The sequence below is a fragment of the Cetorhinus maximus genome, chromosome 27 (genome assembly GCF_964194155.1).
Source record: "Cetorhinus maximus chromosome 27, sCetMax3.hap1.1, whole genome shotgun sequence".
Classification (NCBI taxonomy): Eukaryota; Metazoa; Chordata; class Chondrichthyes; order Lamniformes; family Cetorhinidae; genus Cetorhinus; species Cetorhinus maximus.
In genome coordinates, this window is record NC_135905.1 from 15,139,252 (window position 1) to 15,155,659 (window position 16,408).

The 16,408-nt window shown below is 39.3% G+C and overlaps 1 protein-coding gene across 1 annotated transcript; it reads left to right on the forward strand.

The window, feature by feature from the left end:
* The first annotated feature begins 5,727 nt into the window (after positions 1 to 5,727).
* LOC144668599 (dual specificity phosphatase 29-like) lies at positions 5,728 to 16,408 on the forward strand. Its single transcript, XM_078530777.1, has 4 exons — positions 5,728 to 5,898; positions 9,449 to 9,678; positions 13,331 to 13,551; positions 15,716 to 16,408. The coding sequence occupies exons 2-4, from the start codon at positions 9,500 to 9,502 to the stop codon at positions 15,958 to 15,960; spliced, it is 645 nt and encodes a 214-aa protein (XP_078386903.1). The 5' UTR covers positions 5,728 to 5,898; positions 9,449 to 9,499; the 3' UTR covers positions 15,961 to 16,408.

Here is a 16,408-nt window from a genome sequence, read left to right on the forward strand (position 1 = left end):
CTGGACTGGGATTTGAACTCAAGAACCTTGTGACTCAGAGGGAAGAGTGCTACAATGGAGCCACAGCTGACCCAATACAGCAGAAATTGTTTGTGGGTGGCCATATTTGTTTCAAGTTAATGTTGACAAGATTGGAGATGTGAAGAAACTTCACTCAGCATTCCAAGAGAGAACCGTTTTTCTGTCAACACAACAGGAATGTCAACAGGTAGACATTACACTAAGAGTCACAGAAGCTTGAGAGTTTTTATGGTGTCTTATGAATGTCAAGCATTTATGAAGATGCCCACAATCATTTTCCCTCAGTATTTCTAACTGGTTTGCAGCATGTATTTATCTAGAAAAGTATTAATAAATTGCCATGGGCTATAAACAATTGTCAAAAGTTTAACAGTTCCAATTTATTATCAACATTTCAAAATATTGTTTCTATTAATTAATTATAGTTTTTTTTGCCTTTTGGGATGTAGATGATGTGGCAAGTCTCTCTCGAGGGTAGTGGTGTGCACCCCTTGGACAGGTGTGAGCGTTCTCCCACAAAGATAGGAATTTTATAGCTTTGAACCAGCAAAGATGAAAGGATACTAATATTCCCATGCCTTGGAGGACTTGTGAATGGAGTTCAAAATTATAAAATGATGAAACATCTCCACTTCTGACTGCGTGACTGAAGGAAAAATCACTGATAAAACAGCTAAAAATTGTTGAGCTGAGAAAACTTCCCTGAGGGACATTTGAATTGTTGACCTGTAGCTGTGGCAATTGACCTCTGACAACCACAGCCATCCTGCTTTGTATCTGCTACCTTCTGACCACTGCAGAGTTTTCCCTTTGGCTCACATTGAAAGATGCTGCCTTGATGTGTAGGGCAGCAACTTTCACCTCTCCACTGGCATTCAGAGTCCTTGCCTGCATCAAACAATAAGAAGATCTGGAGCTGAAAAGTTGATATAGGTTGGCAAATGGCAGAGTTAGATTTGTCCTTTGTTGTGCATAGGGTAAAACTGGAACATTTTCCACATTGTCGGATAGATACACTGGACTGGCCTGGCTAGGGGACAGCTCTGATGCAAAATGTCTTTGACATTAGCCTACTTTTTAGGTTCATAGCCTTCATTGTGTTCAGTGCACGCAATGCTTCTTAATGCTATGTGGAGGGAATTGAGGCTATGGATTTGTTCAATACCCTCATCAGTCACGGTGGGGACCACAAAAGAGGGCTAAGGTTTACTTACAAATATCTTCAACAAAAATCAGAAACTGCTTCATGCTGACTGAGGATGGGGATGCTCTTGGATCCACTTCCTCTTCTTTTTAATTGCCTGATGATCCACCACCATTAGCAACTTAGATGAAGGACGACAACAGACATTTATCTCATCCATTTGTTGTGGGGCTACTTAGAACCATCTACAGCCTGTTTTTCATGCATTGTAGCTTCAGTAGATTGGAACCTCATTCTAAGTTAGATCCCATACTGTTTCTGGTATCCCCTTAGAATTGCCCCTTGAACCAGGGTTGGACCCCCAGCTTGATGGTGAGAGTGCAATGAGGAATATGCCAGACCACAGGGTTATCAATTGTGGATGTTGGCTTAGGACAATTCATGAGTTTAGAGATTTGGGTGCTGGGTTTGTCCTTTGTCCCACTTTGCATGGTTATGGTAGTGCCACACTACACATTAGATTCTCATTGTGAAGATAAGATTCTATCTTTACAAAGGCTATGTAATGGTCATCCTGTCATTGCTGAGGCTTTTACGGACATGCAGGTTGGTTAGAGCAAGGTGAAGTTGGTTTTCCATCTTTGGCAAAGTGGTTACTCCAGTTGCTGCAGTGTATTTTGTAGGTGGTACACACTGCTGCCACAGCATGTCAGTGGTGGAGGGAAGGAACGTTGTATGTGGTGCTTGGGGTGCCAATCAAGCCAGCTGCTTTGTCCTGGATGGTGTCAAACTTCTTGAGAGTTGTTGGGAGCTGCACTCAACCAGGTAAGTGGAGAGAATTCCATCACACTCCTGACTTGTGTCTTCTAGATGGTAGATAGGCTTTGGGGAGTCAGGAGGTTGCCACAGAATTCCCAGTCTCTGATCTGCTCTTGTAACCACAGTATTTGTGGCTGGTTGTATTCAGTTTCTGGTCAATGGTAACCCCCGGAATGTTGATAGTGGGAGATTCAGCAATAGTAATGCCATTGAATGTCATGGGGAGATGATTCGATGCCTTTGTGTGGTATTGGTGTGGTGCAAATATTACTTGCCACTTATCAGCCCAATTCTGAATGTTGTCCAGGTATTGCTATGTATGGACACAGACTGCTTCAGTATCTGAGAAGTTGCAAATGGTTCTGAACATTGTGCAATCATAAGCGAACATCCCCACTTCTGACCTTATGACGGAAGGAAGGTCATTGATGAAGCAGCTAAAGATAGTTGGACTGAGGACACTACCCTGAGGAACGCCTGCAGTGATGTACTGGAACGGAGATAACTGACCTCCAACAACCACATCTTCCTTTGTGCTCAGTATGACTCCAACCAGCGGAAAGTTTTCCTCCTAATTCCCATTGACTCCAGTTTTGCTAGGGCTCCTTGATGCCACACTCAGTCAAATGCTGCCTAGATGTCAAGGGCAGTCACTCTCACTTCATCTTTGGAGTTCAGCTCTTTTATCCATGTTCAGACCAAGCTTGTAATGAGGTCAGGAGCTGAGTGACCCTGGTGGAGCCCAAATTGAGCGTCAGTGAACAGGTTATTTCTGAGTAAGTGTTGCTTCATAGCACTGTCAATGACCCCTTCCATCACATTGTTGATGACTGAGAATAGACTGATGAGGCAGTAATTGGCCAGGTTGGATTTGTCCTGCTTTTTGTTAAAAGAACATGATTAGGCTGAACATTTCAATAATATTTTTATTCACTGCTGTCTACACCAGACATCAGAGGTATAATGTTTAGCACCCCTCCTTTTTCATCCAATTGAAGTTCAGGAAATGTTGCAACTTTACAAAAGTCATTCCAAATGACAGAGTCATGTGTTTGTGATAATGAGAACTAGAGCATCAGAGATGGAACTAGAGATGCAATTCTCATTCTCAAGGCTGGAAATGGTAGAATTCTCACAATGTGATTTTTCCATGACCCTAGAATATAATGAATATTTGTTTGATTTTTTATAGTTTAAAAAAATTTTTCCACTTCACGATCTTATGAAATAAATGACAGAATCCTCTTTGGAAAAAAAGGGCACATGAAGAGAATGAGATGTGGAGATCATTCAGCTTGTGGAGCTGATATCTTGAGTTGTTTTTGGGGTCAGCTCATGCCACTGTCAGCACTGCCAAGGCATTTGAACAGCAACAGGGGTTTGCTTGCTATAGATTAATGACACACCACTAAACATGACTGTTTGCAAAGCTCCGGGAATGTCACTTACTGCATTGTTCCTGGAATACTGATTACATCATTGTAAAAAAAACTACATGATGGTCTGCAGTTACTGTGGAAACAAATACCACTTGTCATCTCCGCACATTGCAATGTTCTGACTTGGCGCCAAATTCCTGCTCGAGTTCAAATGGAAGAATAAATCAGCACTGAGCACTTCTCTTCATTGCCGGGCATTCTTTGTATCGCCATAAGTCAATAATCAATAGGTATTTTAATATAGAAATTGGACTATACCAGCGAGTTCTAGTTAATATACTACTGTATTTTTGTTAAATCACTTTGCAATTTGGTAGTAAGTGTCAAGAAGATATAATAATTCTCATAACGTTATTGGAATTTATTGTAAAATAGGGTAATAGTGGGATGTGTCTATGTGTGCCTGTGTGTGTGTAAGACTTAATTGGATTAAAGGCAGCTGGTCTGAAGGGTTTGAAATGTTAATTAGGTAAACATGGGGAAGTTTAAAAACATAGGCGTCAAGGGAACATTTGCATTTTGAAATAAACCAGACTAGATTGTTTTCAAAGGAGGGGTGAAATGTGTCACCTAGCCAGGTGAAGTTTAGAAACAGTGTGTTTATTTTTCCCAAAGATTATTGGTAAAACTTCGTGCTATGAGAGGGTTTTATTATCAGGGAGATAAAGTCCAAAGACATAGTGAAACAATGGGTATTTGCCTTCAAAGAGGAAGATATGTATAAAGAAGAGAAGACTGTTTGGAAGGGAAGGCATTTTTAAGATCCTACAAGTGTGAAAAGCCTTCAGTATCTATGCCTCAAGCTGCTGTCTTCAAAGGACTTAAATTAAGAAAACCTACTTGGAATTCCACCTGTTCAGGGTGTCATGCTTCTTTGCCTGGGTCTTTCAAAATCCGTGCGTCTTAGTGTTGCCTTAAGAAAAGTGTAACTGGGAGTTAGATTGATTAGAGGATTTAGAAGTTATCATAGTAGTAATTTGTGGATCTATGTATGTGCTTAAAATAATTTCTCTTATTGATAAATGTTTAATCTAGTTTTATAAAATCTATAAGACTTGGTGGTCTTATTACTACTGAATTCGTGGTATGCAACTCGAAATTCATACAAATTGAAAATCAGTTGTGACAGTTGTTTCAAGTTTCCCTCTGGGATTTGAGAAGCTCAGCATTTACCATCGGCTGTGTCAAAACATTAAGTATCTTTATAAATTGGTTATTAATAAATAAGTAACAAATATCAATGCATCCAAGAGTCATGGATCAGAGTTAGTAATATGCATTACATGCAGAACACATCTCAACACACTTCAGACTGTATTTTTGGGGACCCCCTCAAGAGATTATGCCCAGTTCTGGGCACCACACTTAGGAAGGATGCCACAGCCTTGGAGATAGTGCAGAGGAGTTTTGCTAGAACGATATCAGAGATGTAAGAATTCAGTTATGTGGAGAGATGAGAGAAGCTGGTATTGTTTCCCAATGAGCAGACAAGATTAAAGAGAGATTTAATATTTCAAAATTATAAAGTGTTTAGTTGGAGTAAATAAATTGGTGAGGTCTGGTGTAGTAATTATGGTTTTATTTAGTGTGCAATGTACCTTTAAGAATAATGCGTGTCAAGGAAGATCACATGATCTATAGTAACCAATAATAGTAGCCCGGGCTACTTCACCAGTCAACGTAGAGATAGAGTTGGGGTTGAAAGCACATGTCTAGTTGCTGCTGACTACATTATAAATAAACTTAATGTTTCCACTCAAGAAGTGTCTAAGGATCAACTCTAGCATTAATGGTACAACTCGGCCACCCCGCAACAGTTGGTAATTAGAGGACATAGGTTTAAGATAATTGGCAAAATATCCTGAGGCAATACAAGGGGAATCTTTTCATGCAGAGTGTTATAATGATCTGTGTCGCACTGCCTGAAAGGATGGGTGGAAAATGGTTCAAAAGTGACTTTCAAAAGGGAATAAATACTTGAAAAGGAAACATTTGCAGGTCTCTGGAGAAGAGGAGAGTGGGACTATTTGGGTGGCTTTTACAGAGCCAGCACAGGTTAACAGTGGGCTGAAGAGCTGCCATTTGTGCTGTATTTTCCATGGTTTGATGATTCCTCGTGCTGTATTATATATTAATTCCTCCCAATGCGCCTCAGGCTGTTTTACACATTGACAACTCCTCCAACACGCCTAATGCCGTCTTACATGTGGATTTGTGCAGTGCCAGTAGGAGCCAGAATGCGGGCCTGAGGTTAGGATTTCAGACTCTGGTTAAAAATAGTCTAAGCACCTGTGCAACGATGATCCTGCCTCGGTGAAGGTCAAAGTCAGCAGCTCACATCCTAAATATACAGAGACGAAAGAGATCGAGGAACAGAGAATGGAATAGATATAAAGAGAAGGGAACTCTGATCCTGATGTTGGTCCTGCCCCTTACCTCATATATATCCAAACTCACTAAGTACGGCAACTATCTGTAAGTAACAGTGGCAGATTTTGTGTTTGACTATTTTTTAATATGCGTTTATTTTGTTGAAACTAAAGTGTAGCGATAAGGAAATAATCACCCATTAGTTCATTGGGGGACAGTGGCTGCACATTCATTTTTTTAAATGAAATGAAATTGTCACAATTAGCTCTTTAACTGCAATCTGTTGAATGTATTTATTTCAGGTTTAATTTTAAACAAATATCATGTCTCTCAATGTATCAGTATCAATGTATGATATTTTATGGAAGCTGGTTGCTTTATCTACGTGTCAGTTACAGCATGAGAACGCTGAGTTCACTTAATGGGAGCAACCTGGGATGCAGAAAGCAAGGAAATATTTAATGTAAAGCTGAAATTTGTAACGCACTTTATTTTAAAACCTCAATCAGATCTCCTCTTAACCTTCTTTGTTCTAATGAAAAGAGTCTCATTTTCTCTACCGTTTCCTCATAATCAAACCTTCTCATTCCCAGTATAGTCCTTGTGAATCTCTTCTGCATGCTCTCCATGATATGGGCATCACCTCCTAAAAAGGTAACTGACAATTGGACACAACCTTGTGACTGTGGCCTAACAGATTATTTGAATAGGTTGAACATGACCTCTTTGTTTCCGTGCTCCATATCATCATTTAGATAACCTGGATCTTGCACGCTTTTTAATGCAACTTCATCAGCGTCTCCTCCCATGTTTAAAGATTTGCACCTTGTAATCCCAAAGTCTCTCCACTCTTTCAAATTTGACCATTTAATGAATATTTCCTCTCCATCCAAAAATGTATCATCCGCACATTTTTTCACGTCAAATTTCATCTGACGTCAATTGGGTCAATCTACTGATCCATCAGTCTTGGCTTGAAGCAGTTCACCCTCCTCTTCACAGTGAACAATACCCCTATTGCTGTGTTGCATTGCAGATTTTGATGCGCTCTCTATGCCCAAGCCCAGATCATATAAATAACGAAAGGATCAAAGATCCCAAGACATTCTTTGGAGCCACCAATATTTATATTGCTTCTGCCCAAAAACTATCCATTAACCATGATCTCTTTTCTGTCCTTTTATCAACGTTGATTCTATGTTGCCATGCTCCCTTTACTCAATTAAACCCTCGTTTTAGCAACAAACCTCCTGTGTGACACCTCAAAACAAGTTTTGTTTGTTAAACCTGTATGCAGAGGATGGTATTTGTAGCAGTGAATGACCTGAAAAATCACAGTAATGTGCATTATTGAGAGCATGGTGAAAAATGATGTAACCTGGGAACATTTGATGTTGGTTTTGGCCTTTGGACATCTAAAAAAGACAGAAGCCTTGTGCAGTTCATGACCACAGAATATCCCAAAATGCTTTACAGCCACTGAAGTACTTTTGAACTCTCAGCTGTAATCTAGGAAATGTGGCAGCCAGTTCCCGCACAGCAAGTTCCCATAAACTGCAATAAGATAATGACCAAAAAATCAGTTTTTTTGTGATATTGATAGAGGGATAAACATTGACCACGACGTCCGCTAACTCCTCCATCCTTCTTCAGGTTAGTGCCATAGGATCTTTACATCCACCCGGGAGGGCAGGCCGGGCTTTGGTTTTAACGTTGCATCTGAAAGGCTGCATCTGAGTGTGCAGCACTCTCTCAGTAATGCAATGGGGTGTCATTCTTGATTTTTTGTGCTCGAGAATAATTAGGGATGGGCAATAAATGCTGGCCTAGCCAACGACACCCACATTCCATAAATGCATTAAAAAAAAGTCCTGGAGTGAGATTTGAACCCACAACCTTCTGACTCAGAGGCAAGAGTGCTACCAACTAAACCGTGCTTGGCACTACATCAAGAAGAAAAAAATTATATTGACCTCAAGCAATTCTCTGCCATCCTGCAACTGATACTTAAAAGTATCTTTGATACATAAAATCTCTAGTAATTGTGTTCATAAAGCATTTTTTAAACTAAAGGAATTTTTGGAATGTAATTTAGCTTTTAAATTGCAAAGAATTATTCAGAATTCAATGTTCATTAGCTCTTTGAAGATTGAATTTGAGTACATAATGAAAATTGTAGCTTCTGCTGTATTGTAACTATAAATTAAAACTCACTTAATATTGAGCAGTGGAAAGCGAAATAAAGCTGGCATGGAGGCACTGAGCACCGAGTGGAAGAATAGAAAAGAAACAAAACAAAGACCTCGTACTCACAGGATATCCCAAAACACTTTGCAGCCATTGAAGTACTTGTTGTCAGGGCCCATAGCCTTTGTAGCAACTCACCAGGGCTCCTTCGATTAGCACCTTCCAAACTCACGACCTCTACCACCCAGATGGACAAGGCCAGTAGATGCATGGGAACACCACCACCTGCAAGTTCCCACCCTGTCTTTGAAATATATCGCTGTTCCTTCACTGTCACCGGGTCAAAATCCTGGGACTCCCTTCCTAACAGCACTGTGGATGTACCTACACCACACAGACTGCAGCAGTTCAAGAAGGCAGTTCTCAACTACCTTTTATAGGGCAACAAGAGGTGGACAATAAATTCTGGACTAGCCTGCGACGTCCACATCTAATGAGCAAATTTTTTAAAAAGTATAGTCGTTGAAATAGGCAAGTGTAGAAGCCTAATCATAAATAGCATTGATATAACTGTTTACATGTGCTAGCTGAGGCAGAAATGTTGATCTCTTACGTCCAGCTTGGAAGGCATTTGGGGCTGTGATTTAGCGTTACATCCAAAAGGCAGCACTCCTGACACTTCAGCACTCCCTCAGTACTGCAATGAAGTGTAAAATAGACTAGGTCCTCAAGTTCTGTCTCAAAGATGAAAGCGTTATTGCTGAGCCAAGGCTGACACTGTTGGCTGCTCACTTGTTCTGATCTCAGTGCTGCTGCTGTGTCATCAATGGAAAGAACTGAATGGAAGCCTGGCCCTCCTCTGCTTGGTGTAAAGTGCAGTCACCCCAGGTCCCTGTCTCACATCTCCTAGCGACCAGTTAAAGCAAAGCAATAAAAAAGGTCAGGTCATCAAGCTACACTTCCAATTGCAGAATAATGTTTGCAGAATTGTTATCTATCGAGATGAACTCAGGGGTATATAGATAAATACAAAGGAGTTTAATCAATAAAACACAGATGGGGGAGGTGGTGGAATACATTGCACCTTACTGTTTTGTTGCTCAAACATTACTGTACTTCTTGAAGAATTATGATGAGAATGTTTCAAGATTGCTTTAAACAAGATGTAAACATTTTGAATCTTTTTAAGGCACATCCAGATATGAACTGCAGAGAAAGATTCCTCCTGTGCTTTTTATATAATTAAATATTCAACATATTCTCCATGTTGCATGGGATTGTTAAATACTCAAACTGATTGTGTAATCCTGTTACAAACCTCTTTTTTAAAATGTAATCAGTAGAGCAGTTATGGATATCACCTCAAACGAAGCTTGTAGGCAGCTAGGCCATCCTGGAGGTCAGAACTTTGGGCCCATCGCCTTGTGTGAAGATTTCTAAGTAGTTTTTTTTTATATCAAATACGCAGGTCGGTGATACTTGGAGAAGGTTTCTGGTTCAGGAACATTGCTGCAGCAGGATGTCATCTGGAGATACAGGGATCTGTAGAAAGAAAAATGCCTGTACGGCTGTGAAAGTGGATCCTGATAATGATTACATTACTCCAGGGGCATTCGAACTGGAGCGTCTCTTCTGGAAATGCTCTGTAAAATTTGCTCATGTCAATGAAGTCTGGCCGGACATTTACATTGGAGATGAGTAAGTTACAGATTAAAGTGCAAAACTCAGTAGTGTGTAGCCGGATAAGGCTGTATAATATATATTTGTATATTAAATATATTATACCTGCTTTGCACCAGGGCAGTAAAATAAATCTAAACATCACTATTTTGAATCGCTATAAATCATATGACTGAAATCATCTGTTTGAATGGGCTGGGGTGAACACTATAGGCAGAACATTTTAAGAAATAATTAAATATACAAAAGAACAATGAACTGGAAATTAGAAATAAAATCTTTTACTCTGAGGGCGGTTAGAATATAATTCGGCATCATAAACTACTGTTGAAGATTAATCTGTAAATTCTTTCAAAAGGGAATTAGAACATTGTCATAAAAAGAATACTAAATGGTATGAGGAGTGAAGGAGGTCTTGTGGTGCAGTGGTAGTGTCCCTACTTCTGGGCTAGAAGCTCCAGGTTCAAGTCCCCCTCCAGGACTTGATTGCTATGGAAAGGGCATTCAAAACATGACCAAACAGGTTCATTATCAGCCTGTGAATCTTTCCAATATGCCTGATGGTAGGCAGTAAGGGTGGGAGAGATTCCTGGTCAGCTATGCTGCAGAAGATAATGGTAAACCACTGCAGTACTCCAAGCATAATCATGGACCAATCCAATGGAAGTTCATGGTTGCCAATGCCTTTTAAGGCATAGTGGATGGAGAGTGATGTGGATTAGACCGGTCAGATTCATGGAAAAAATACACAAACTTGAAAGTCAATGGTTTGTTTCTGTGGTTCTAATATATTATGCTATATGTACAAAGCAAAACTGTTAGCCCGTCAAATAATTAGGTTGGCTATAGGCACAAGTAAAGCTTTCCATTGTTATCCTCTCTGCCACTTAAGGTTGGCATCAGTTAACTTTCTTCTTCCTGTACACCATCTCTTTTAAAGACTTTCTACATGGTTTTTCCCAGTGGGAACCCATAGCCTGCTCTAAGGGCACTGATCTTTAGCTAGAAGCATCCTACCCAGCACAATTGCTTACAACACACTAAATGCATGCAGACTATCTATCCTGAAGTAATAAGTGGTCTTGTCCTGCTAGCTGACACTCAACATACATAACACATTACAAAAGTATGCAGTCACTACCAGCAAAGCTCAATTCACAGCCCTGCACAGAAAAACTGACTAGAATTACAGTCATTCCCATGTGAAAAATAAAAGCTCATGGTGTAGGGGGTAATATTGGCATGAGTAGAGAATTGGCTGGTTAACAGGAAGCAGAAAGTAGCCATAAATGGATCATTTTCTGGTTGGCAGGATGTAATGAGTGGTGTGCCACAGGAATCAGTGCTGGGACCCACAATATTTCACAATTTATATAAATGACTTGGATGAAGGAATTGAAGGGATGGTTGCGAAATTTGATGATACAAGGATAGGTAGGAAAATAAGTTGTGAAGAGAACATAAGGAGGCTAACAAAGGGACATAGATTAAGTGAGTGGGCAAAGATCTGGCAGAGTATAATGTGGGCAAATGTGAAATTGTCCATTTTGGCAGGAAGAATAAAAAAGAAACATATTATATAAATGATGAGAGGTTGCAGAGCTCAGAGATTCAGAGGGATCTGATTGTCTTAGTGCATGAATCGCAAAAGGTTATTTTGCAGGTACGGCAGGTAATTAGGAAAGCTAATAGAATGTTATCATTTATTGCGAGGGGAATTGATTATAAAAGTAGGGAAGTCATGCTTCAGTTGTACAGGACATTGGTGAGACCACTTCTGGAATACCATGTACACTATTGGCCTCCTTATTTAAGGAAGGATGCAAATGCATTATAAGCAGTTCAGAGAAGGTTTACTAAACTAAAATTCCTGGAATGGGCAGGAAAGATTTGACAGGCTAGGCTGGTATCCACTGGAGTTTAGAAGAGTAAGAGGCGACTTAGATTGAAACATATAAAGATCCTGAGTAGCCTTGACAGGGCTGATGTGTAAAGGATGTTTCATCTTGTGGAAGCATCTAGAAATAGGGGTCACTGTTTAAATATTAGGGGTCGCCCATTTAACACAGATGAGAAGAAATTTTTTTCTGTCAGAGGGTTGTGAGTCTTTGGAACTCCCTTCCTCAAAAGGCAGTGGAAGCAGAGACATTGAATATTTTCAAGGCAGAGTTAGATTAACAAGGGGTTGAAATGTTACCAGTGGGAGGCGGGAGGTTGCAGTCAGCTCAGCCATGAGCTTATTGAATGGGGGAGTAGGCTCAAAGGGCCGAGTGGCCTACTCCTGCTCCTAGTTCTTATGTTTGTATGAAACAGTTTCCATTCTTCATTTCTAATTGATAAATCTATTTAGGTATGGTTTAATCATTTTAGATATATTTCTGACAATTTTAGATATAAAATAATTATTTTAAAGAGCTACACTCTTAGTTGGAAGACAGATGATTCTTTAGATAAGTTGGTTATCAGCTGTTATTATAGTGGAAGCAGCAATAGTTGATGTTAAGGGTAATGGACACAATATGAAACAACTGGGCTAACCCCAAGCACAATTTTAGTGTGAGAGCAATGCCATTTTGCCATTTGATCCAACCCTTGCTCCCAGACTCTATAATTGCAGAGTATTGTGGGCTGCTAGAAGTGAAAAACAGCCCAGAATGACTGGACTTTCAGTTCTCCCATCCTATGCATCTGGCCTGAGAGTAGGAAGCCAAGGTCCATGGAAAGAACAGATTCAGATTCCAGCTCTCTGGACACAACATTTTCTGGTGTTGTCCTCATCCCTGGATAAGGACAAATACAGCACCGATGATTGTAATTAGCTGTCGTTGATTGCAAAGAGATGCTTGCACAGATTAAAGTCATTTCTTGCTAATGCAGTGCCCCTGTGTTGTCTATAGTGTCAATTTGATCTCAAAGTGTAAATCTGTGTTGAAATGACCACAAGCTAGAGTGAATTAATAATTTTAAAAATGTGGCTATGTCTTTTAGAGTGGGAGATCCTGTCAGACTAATAATAACCCTTCACATTGTTAAACGTATTCAGAGGAAATAATGAATAAAATGCAGAACATTGAATCTAATTAGGAATATTCCCAGTTATTAGTAAAAAGACCTACACTCTGCTGACTAAAATTAAATCTTAGCAATCACACCCATTACATTTCATAGAATCACAAAGCTCAGAGGGAGGCCACTCATTCCATTGTGCCTGTGCTGGCTCTTTGAAAGAGCTATCCCATTTATTGCCACTCCCCTGACAGTTATTCACTCCCCCCCCCCACCCCCCACCCCCGCCCCCCCAAAATATTACTTACTTCTCTCAAAAAAATGAATTGTGGTCACAAAAGCACTTTGATTTTCTTCATGTTAGCTGGGCCAGGAAGGAGGCACAGAATGTAGGCGAGGCAGCTCCTGATGTGGGAAGAGTCAAATTTGGTTGCTCTGCTGCACTTGCCATTGTCTAATTATGGAGTAAGATTAGCAGGGGCTCTGACAGCAGTCACACTCATGTCAGATGGTATATCCTAAAGAAATGGTTAAGAGCGAGCTCTTCTTTTTCCAAAAAATGTTCAAGGGAGCGAAGAGAAATGTGCTTTGTTTTCAAAACCTGAACACTTTCCACTAAGTAAATATTCCTTAAAATGAATAATTTCTGTATATTTTATCACAGAGTAATAGCATTGGACCGGTATACAATTGAAAAGATGGGTTTCACTCACATACTAAATGCAGCCCATGATCACTTGAACGTGGACACAGGAGATGAATTCTATCGGGACATGCCTATTGATTACTATGGTGTAGACGCTGAAGATCTGCCAAGATTTAATTTAAGTGAATTCTTCTACCCAGCTGCTCAATATATTGACCGTGCACTAAGCACAACAGGATGTAAGTGATATCAGACATCTTTGGCCACAATCATTGCAGGTTAAAATACCACAGATGGAGATGCAAATATTTATTAAATATTCAGGAATATTCTTTCATTAATTCCATCAACTTACCTTTACCAACTGCACAAACATGTCTGAAAAGTAACAAATTACAAAAGTGAATATTTTCAAAGTTATTTAAATAAGTGATTGATGCACCTTGCACATGACCTAAAATTCAATTTGTGGAACATATTGCTCTGAACAGGTCAAAAATACTGCCTTTTTTTCCCGTTTCCTCAAAGATTCCTGCTCATTCTGTTATGTACAATTTTCAGAATTCTCTACTTCTAGAAATGATTTCTTGTTAAGAGGAAAGATTTTTTTTTTTACAGTTAGAAGTCAGCGTTATTGGTTTTCCTTTCTTTGTTTTGATGATTGGGTAAAGTGGAAAGGTTCTCCTTGGAGCAGAGAAGGTTAAGCAGAGAGACTTAGTAGAGATGCTCAAAATGATGAAGGATTTTGATAGAGTAAATATGGAAAAGTTATTTCCAATGATAGGGGGAAGACAGATTAAAGATAATTGGCAAAAGAACTCGAGGGAAGGTGAGGAGAATTTTCTTTTTAATGAAGCGAGTTCTTCTGAACTGGAAAAGACTGTCTCGGAGGTCAGTGGAAGCAGATTCAATAGTAATTTCAAATGGGAATTGGATCAATAGTTGAAAAGAGAAGATTTGTAGGGCTATGGAGTAAGGGATTGACACGAATTGGATAGCTTGATGGGCCAAATCATCTCCTGTGCTGTATGATTTTGTGTTTCAAGCTTCTGTTTCACAGGCCATATGTGTAGTGCTCAGGAACCAACACCACCAACTTGGGACTGTTTGCAGTAAAGTGGTTTTAAATTGTTTCTAAAATTAGGTGCAACTTTATGCCATTACAGTTAACTCTGATGTAACATTTTCCCACTGTGGATCACAGAATTAGTCATGCAATCTATAAATACTGATCATTAATAGGGTTCATTTACATGAGAAAATGATACTCCCCGAGGCGGGTCCTGTCGACAACCCGTTGACAAAATATGAAATCCATGCAAGTGATTAAAAGCCAAAAGAAGCATAATCTGATTAATAGCAGCAATAAACCATTGAGCATATCACTGTCAACCCTGGTGAAAGATATTTCAACAGGTCTTTGGTTCTAAATTCAATGGTAGCTTTATTACTGATAATGTTAAGATGTCTTTCATTAGTTGCAGGCACACAGATTGACATTTTAAGGTCTAGAACATGTCTTTTTTTTTAAGACTGTATTTCCTTCCTGTTTAATGGGTTTCATATCAATGTTTCCACAGTATTGTAATTTAGACTCAGCTTTAAGCTTAATTCAAGATTATTCTTGCCAACATTTGAAAGGTGTGCTTTTGTTACCTGTAATGTTTCATTATTTTTTGCTGTCTGCTTACTTAAACCAAGCACTTCCCATTCACTGGGTATGTGTTTTAAATCTACCCAGTGTAGATTTTACATAACTATCTACCCAAAATTGCTCAGAAAGCTCCATTTTTTGCCTTGGGTCTGGCAGGACCTAATTATCTAGGATCTCAAAGTGTTTTGCATCAAAGCAAAATACTACAGCTCCTCACAATCTGAAATAAAACCAGAAAATGCTGCAAAGACTGAAGGTCAGGAAGCGTAATTGGAAAGGGAAAACCTGTTAACATTTTAGGTTGGTGACCTTTCAATAGAACTGGTTCTTTCAATTTTTTTTTGCATTTTACCAACCTGTCTTGCTCATGATAAGTAAGCCCATTTTTTGGATGATGCACCAGGTGTGTCAGATACTATGGTGGTTCTGGGTACAAACAACCATCAGGACCTTGATCCAGTGGCTATTCATCATTGGTTAGCTTGGACTGTCAGCAATTGTAAGCTACTTATCAGAGGCAGTTTTGTGTTATGTTTCAATTTGAATGCTTAAAAAGCAGATTTTAAAATTCCATATTATATTTGGACATTAAAAAAAACATGAATTTTGTCCAGTTCCATCTGGTTGCCTGGGATCTGTGGTACATGCAGGTCCAGTGGCTCTGATATTAGAGAAGTACCTTCCCCATAGCTTGTAATAACTCAAAACAATTTGTCCTATAAGTAATATATATTGCTTTGCTTTTCCAGCTAAGCTCTTAGTCCATTGTGCAATGGGTCGGAGCCGGTCGGCCTCACTTGTCCTGGCTTATCTGATGATCTACAAGAATATGACAGTGGTGGATGCAGCTCAGCAAGTAATTAAACACCGGTGCATTTTACCAAATCATGGCTTCCTGAAGCAACTGAGAGCACTTGATATAGAGTTGGCGAAGGAGAGAAGTGTTGCAAATAATGGCACCAGCACAAATGGTGATGAAAAAGAAAATAGTTAACAATTCTTTCATTACAAGTACACAATATAACTTTTCTTTAAAAATAGAGAAGTGCAGACAGCTGTAAATAAAAGAGTTATTTTCTGATGCACAAAAAGCTTCAACAAGTTAAGCAGGTTTATAGTTCTTGATACAGCATACCAAAGGTGGACACGATTTTATAAAATGAAAGAATTTGAGGAAACCCTAAACAAGTGACAAGTAATCTGAGAGTGCAAATTCTTACTTTTGACCATGTTTTGACGATCTTAATCCATAGTCACAAGCATCCACAAAAATATAGAAGTATATACTTTGAAGTTCCAAATATACTCAAGCAATAATCAAAAGAAAATCTAGAGTAACTCGTGGGCTTCAAAATGATGTCTAAACTGCCAATATTGGAATTATATATGTAATGTACAGTAGAGTTTGTAATATTTTTGTGTAGCTGTGCAAATAAATTATA

Bases quoted from the DNA above. Each gene is read 5' to 3' on its own strand.
- LOC144668599 (XM_078530777.1), top strand. From the start codon at position 9,500: ATGTCATCTGGAGATACAGGGATCTGTAGAAAGAAAAATGCCTGTACG. The intron at 9,679-13,330 runs GTAAGTTACAGA...ATTTTATCACAG, and splicing joins GACATTTACATTGGAGATGA to AGTAATAGCATTGGACCGGT. The intron at 13,552-15,715 runs GTAAGTGATATC...TTGCTTTTCCAG, and splicing joins TGCACTAAGCACAACAGGAT to CTAAGCTCTTAGTCCATTGT.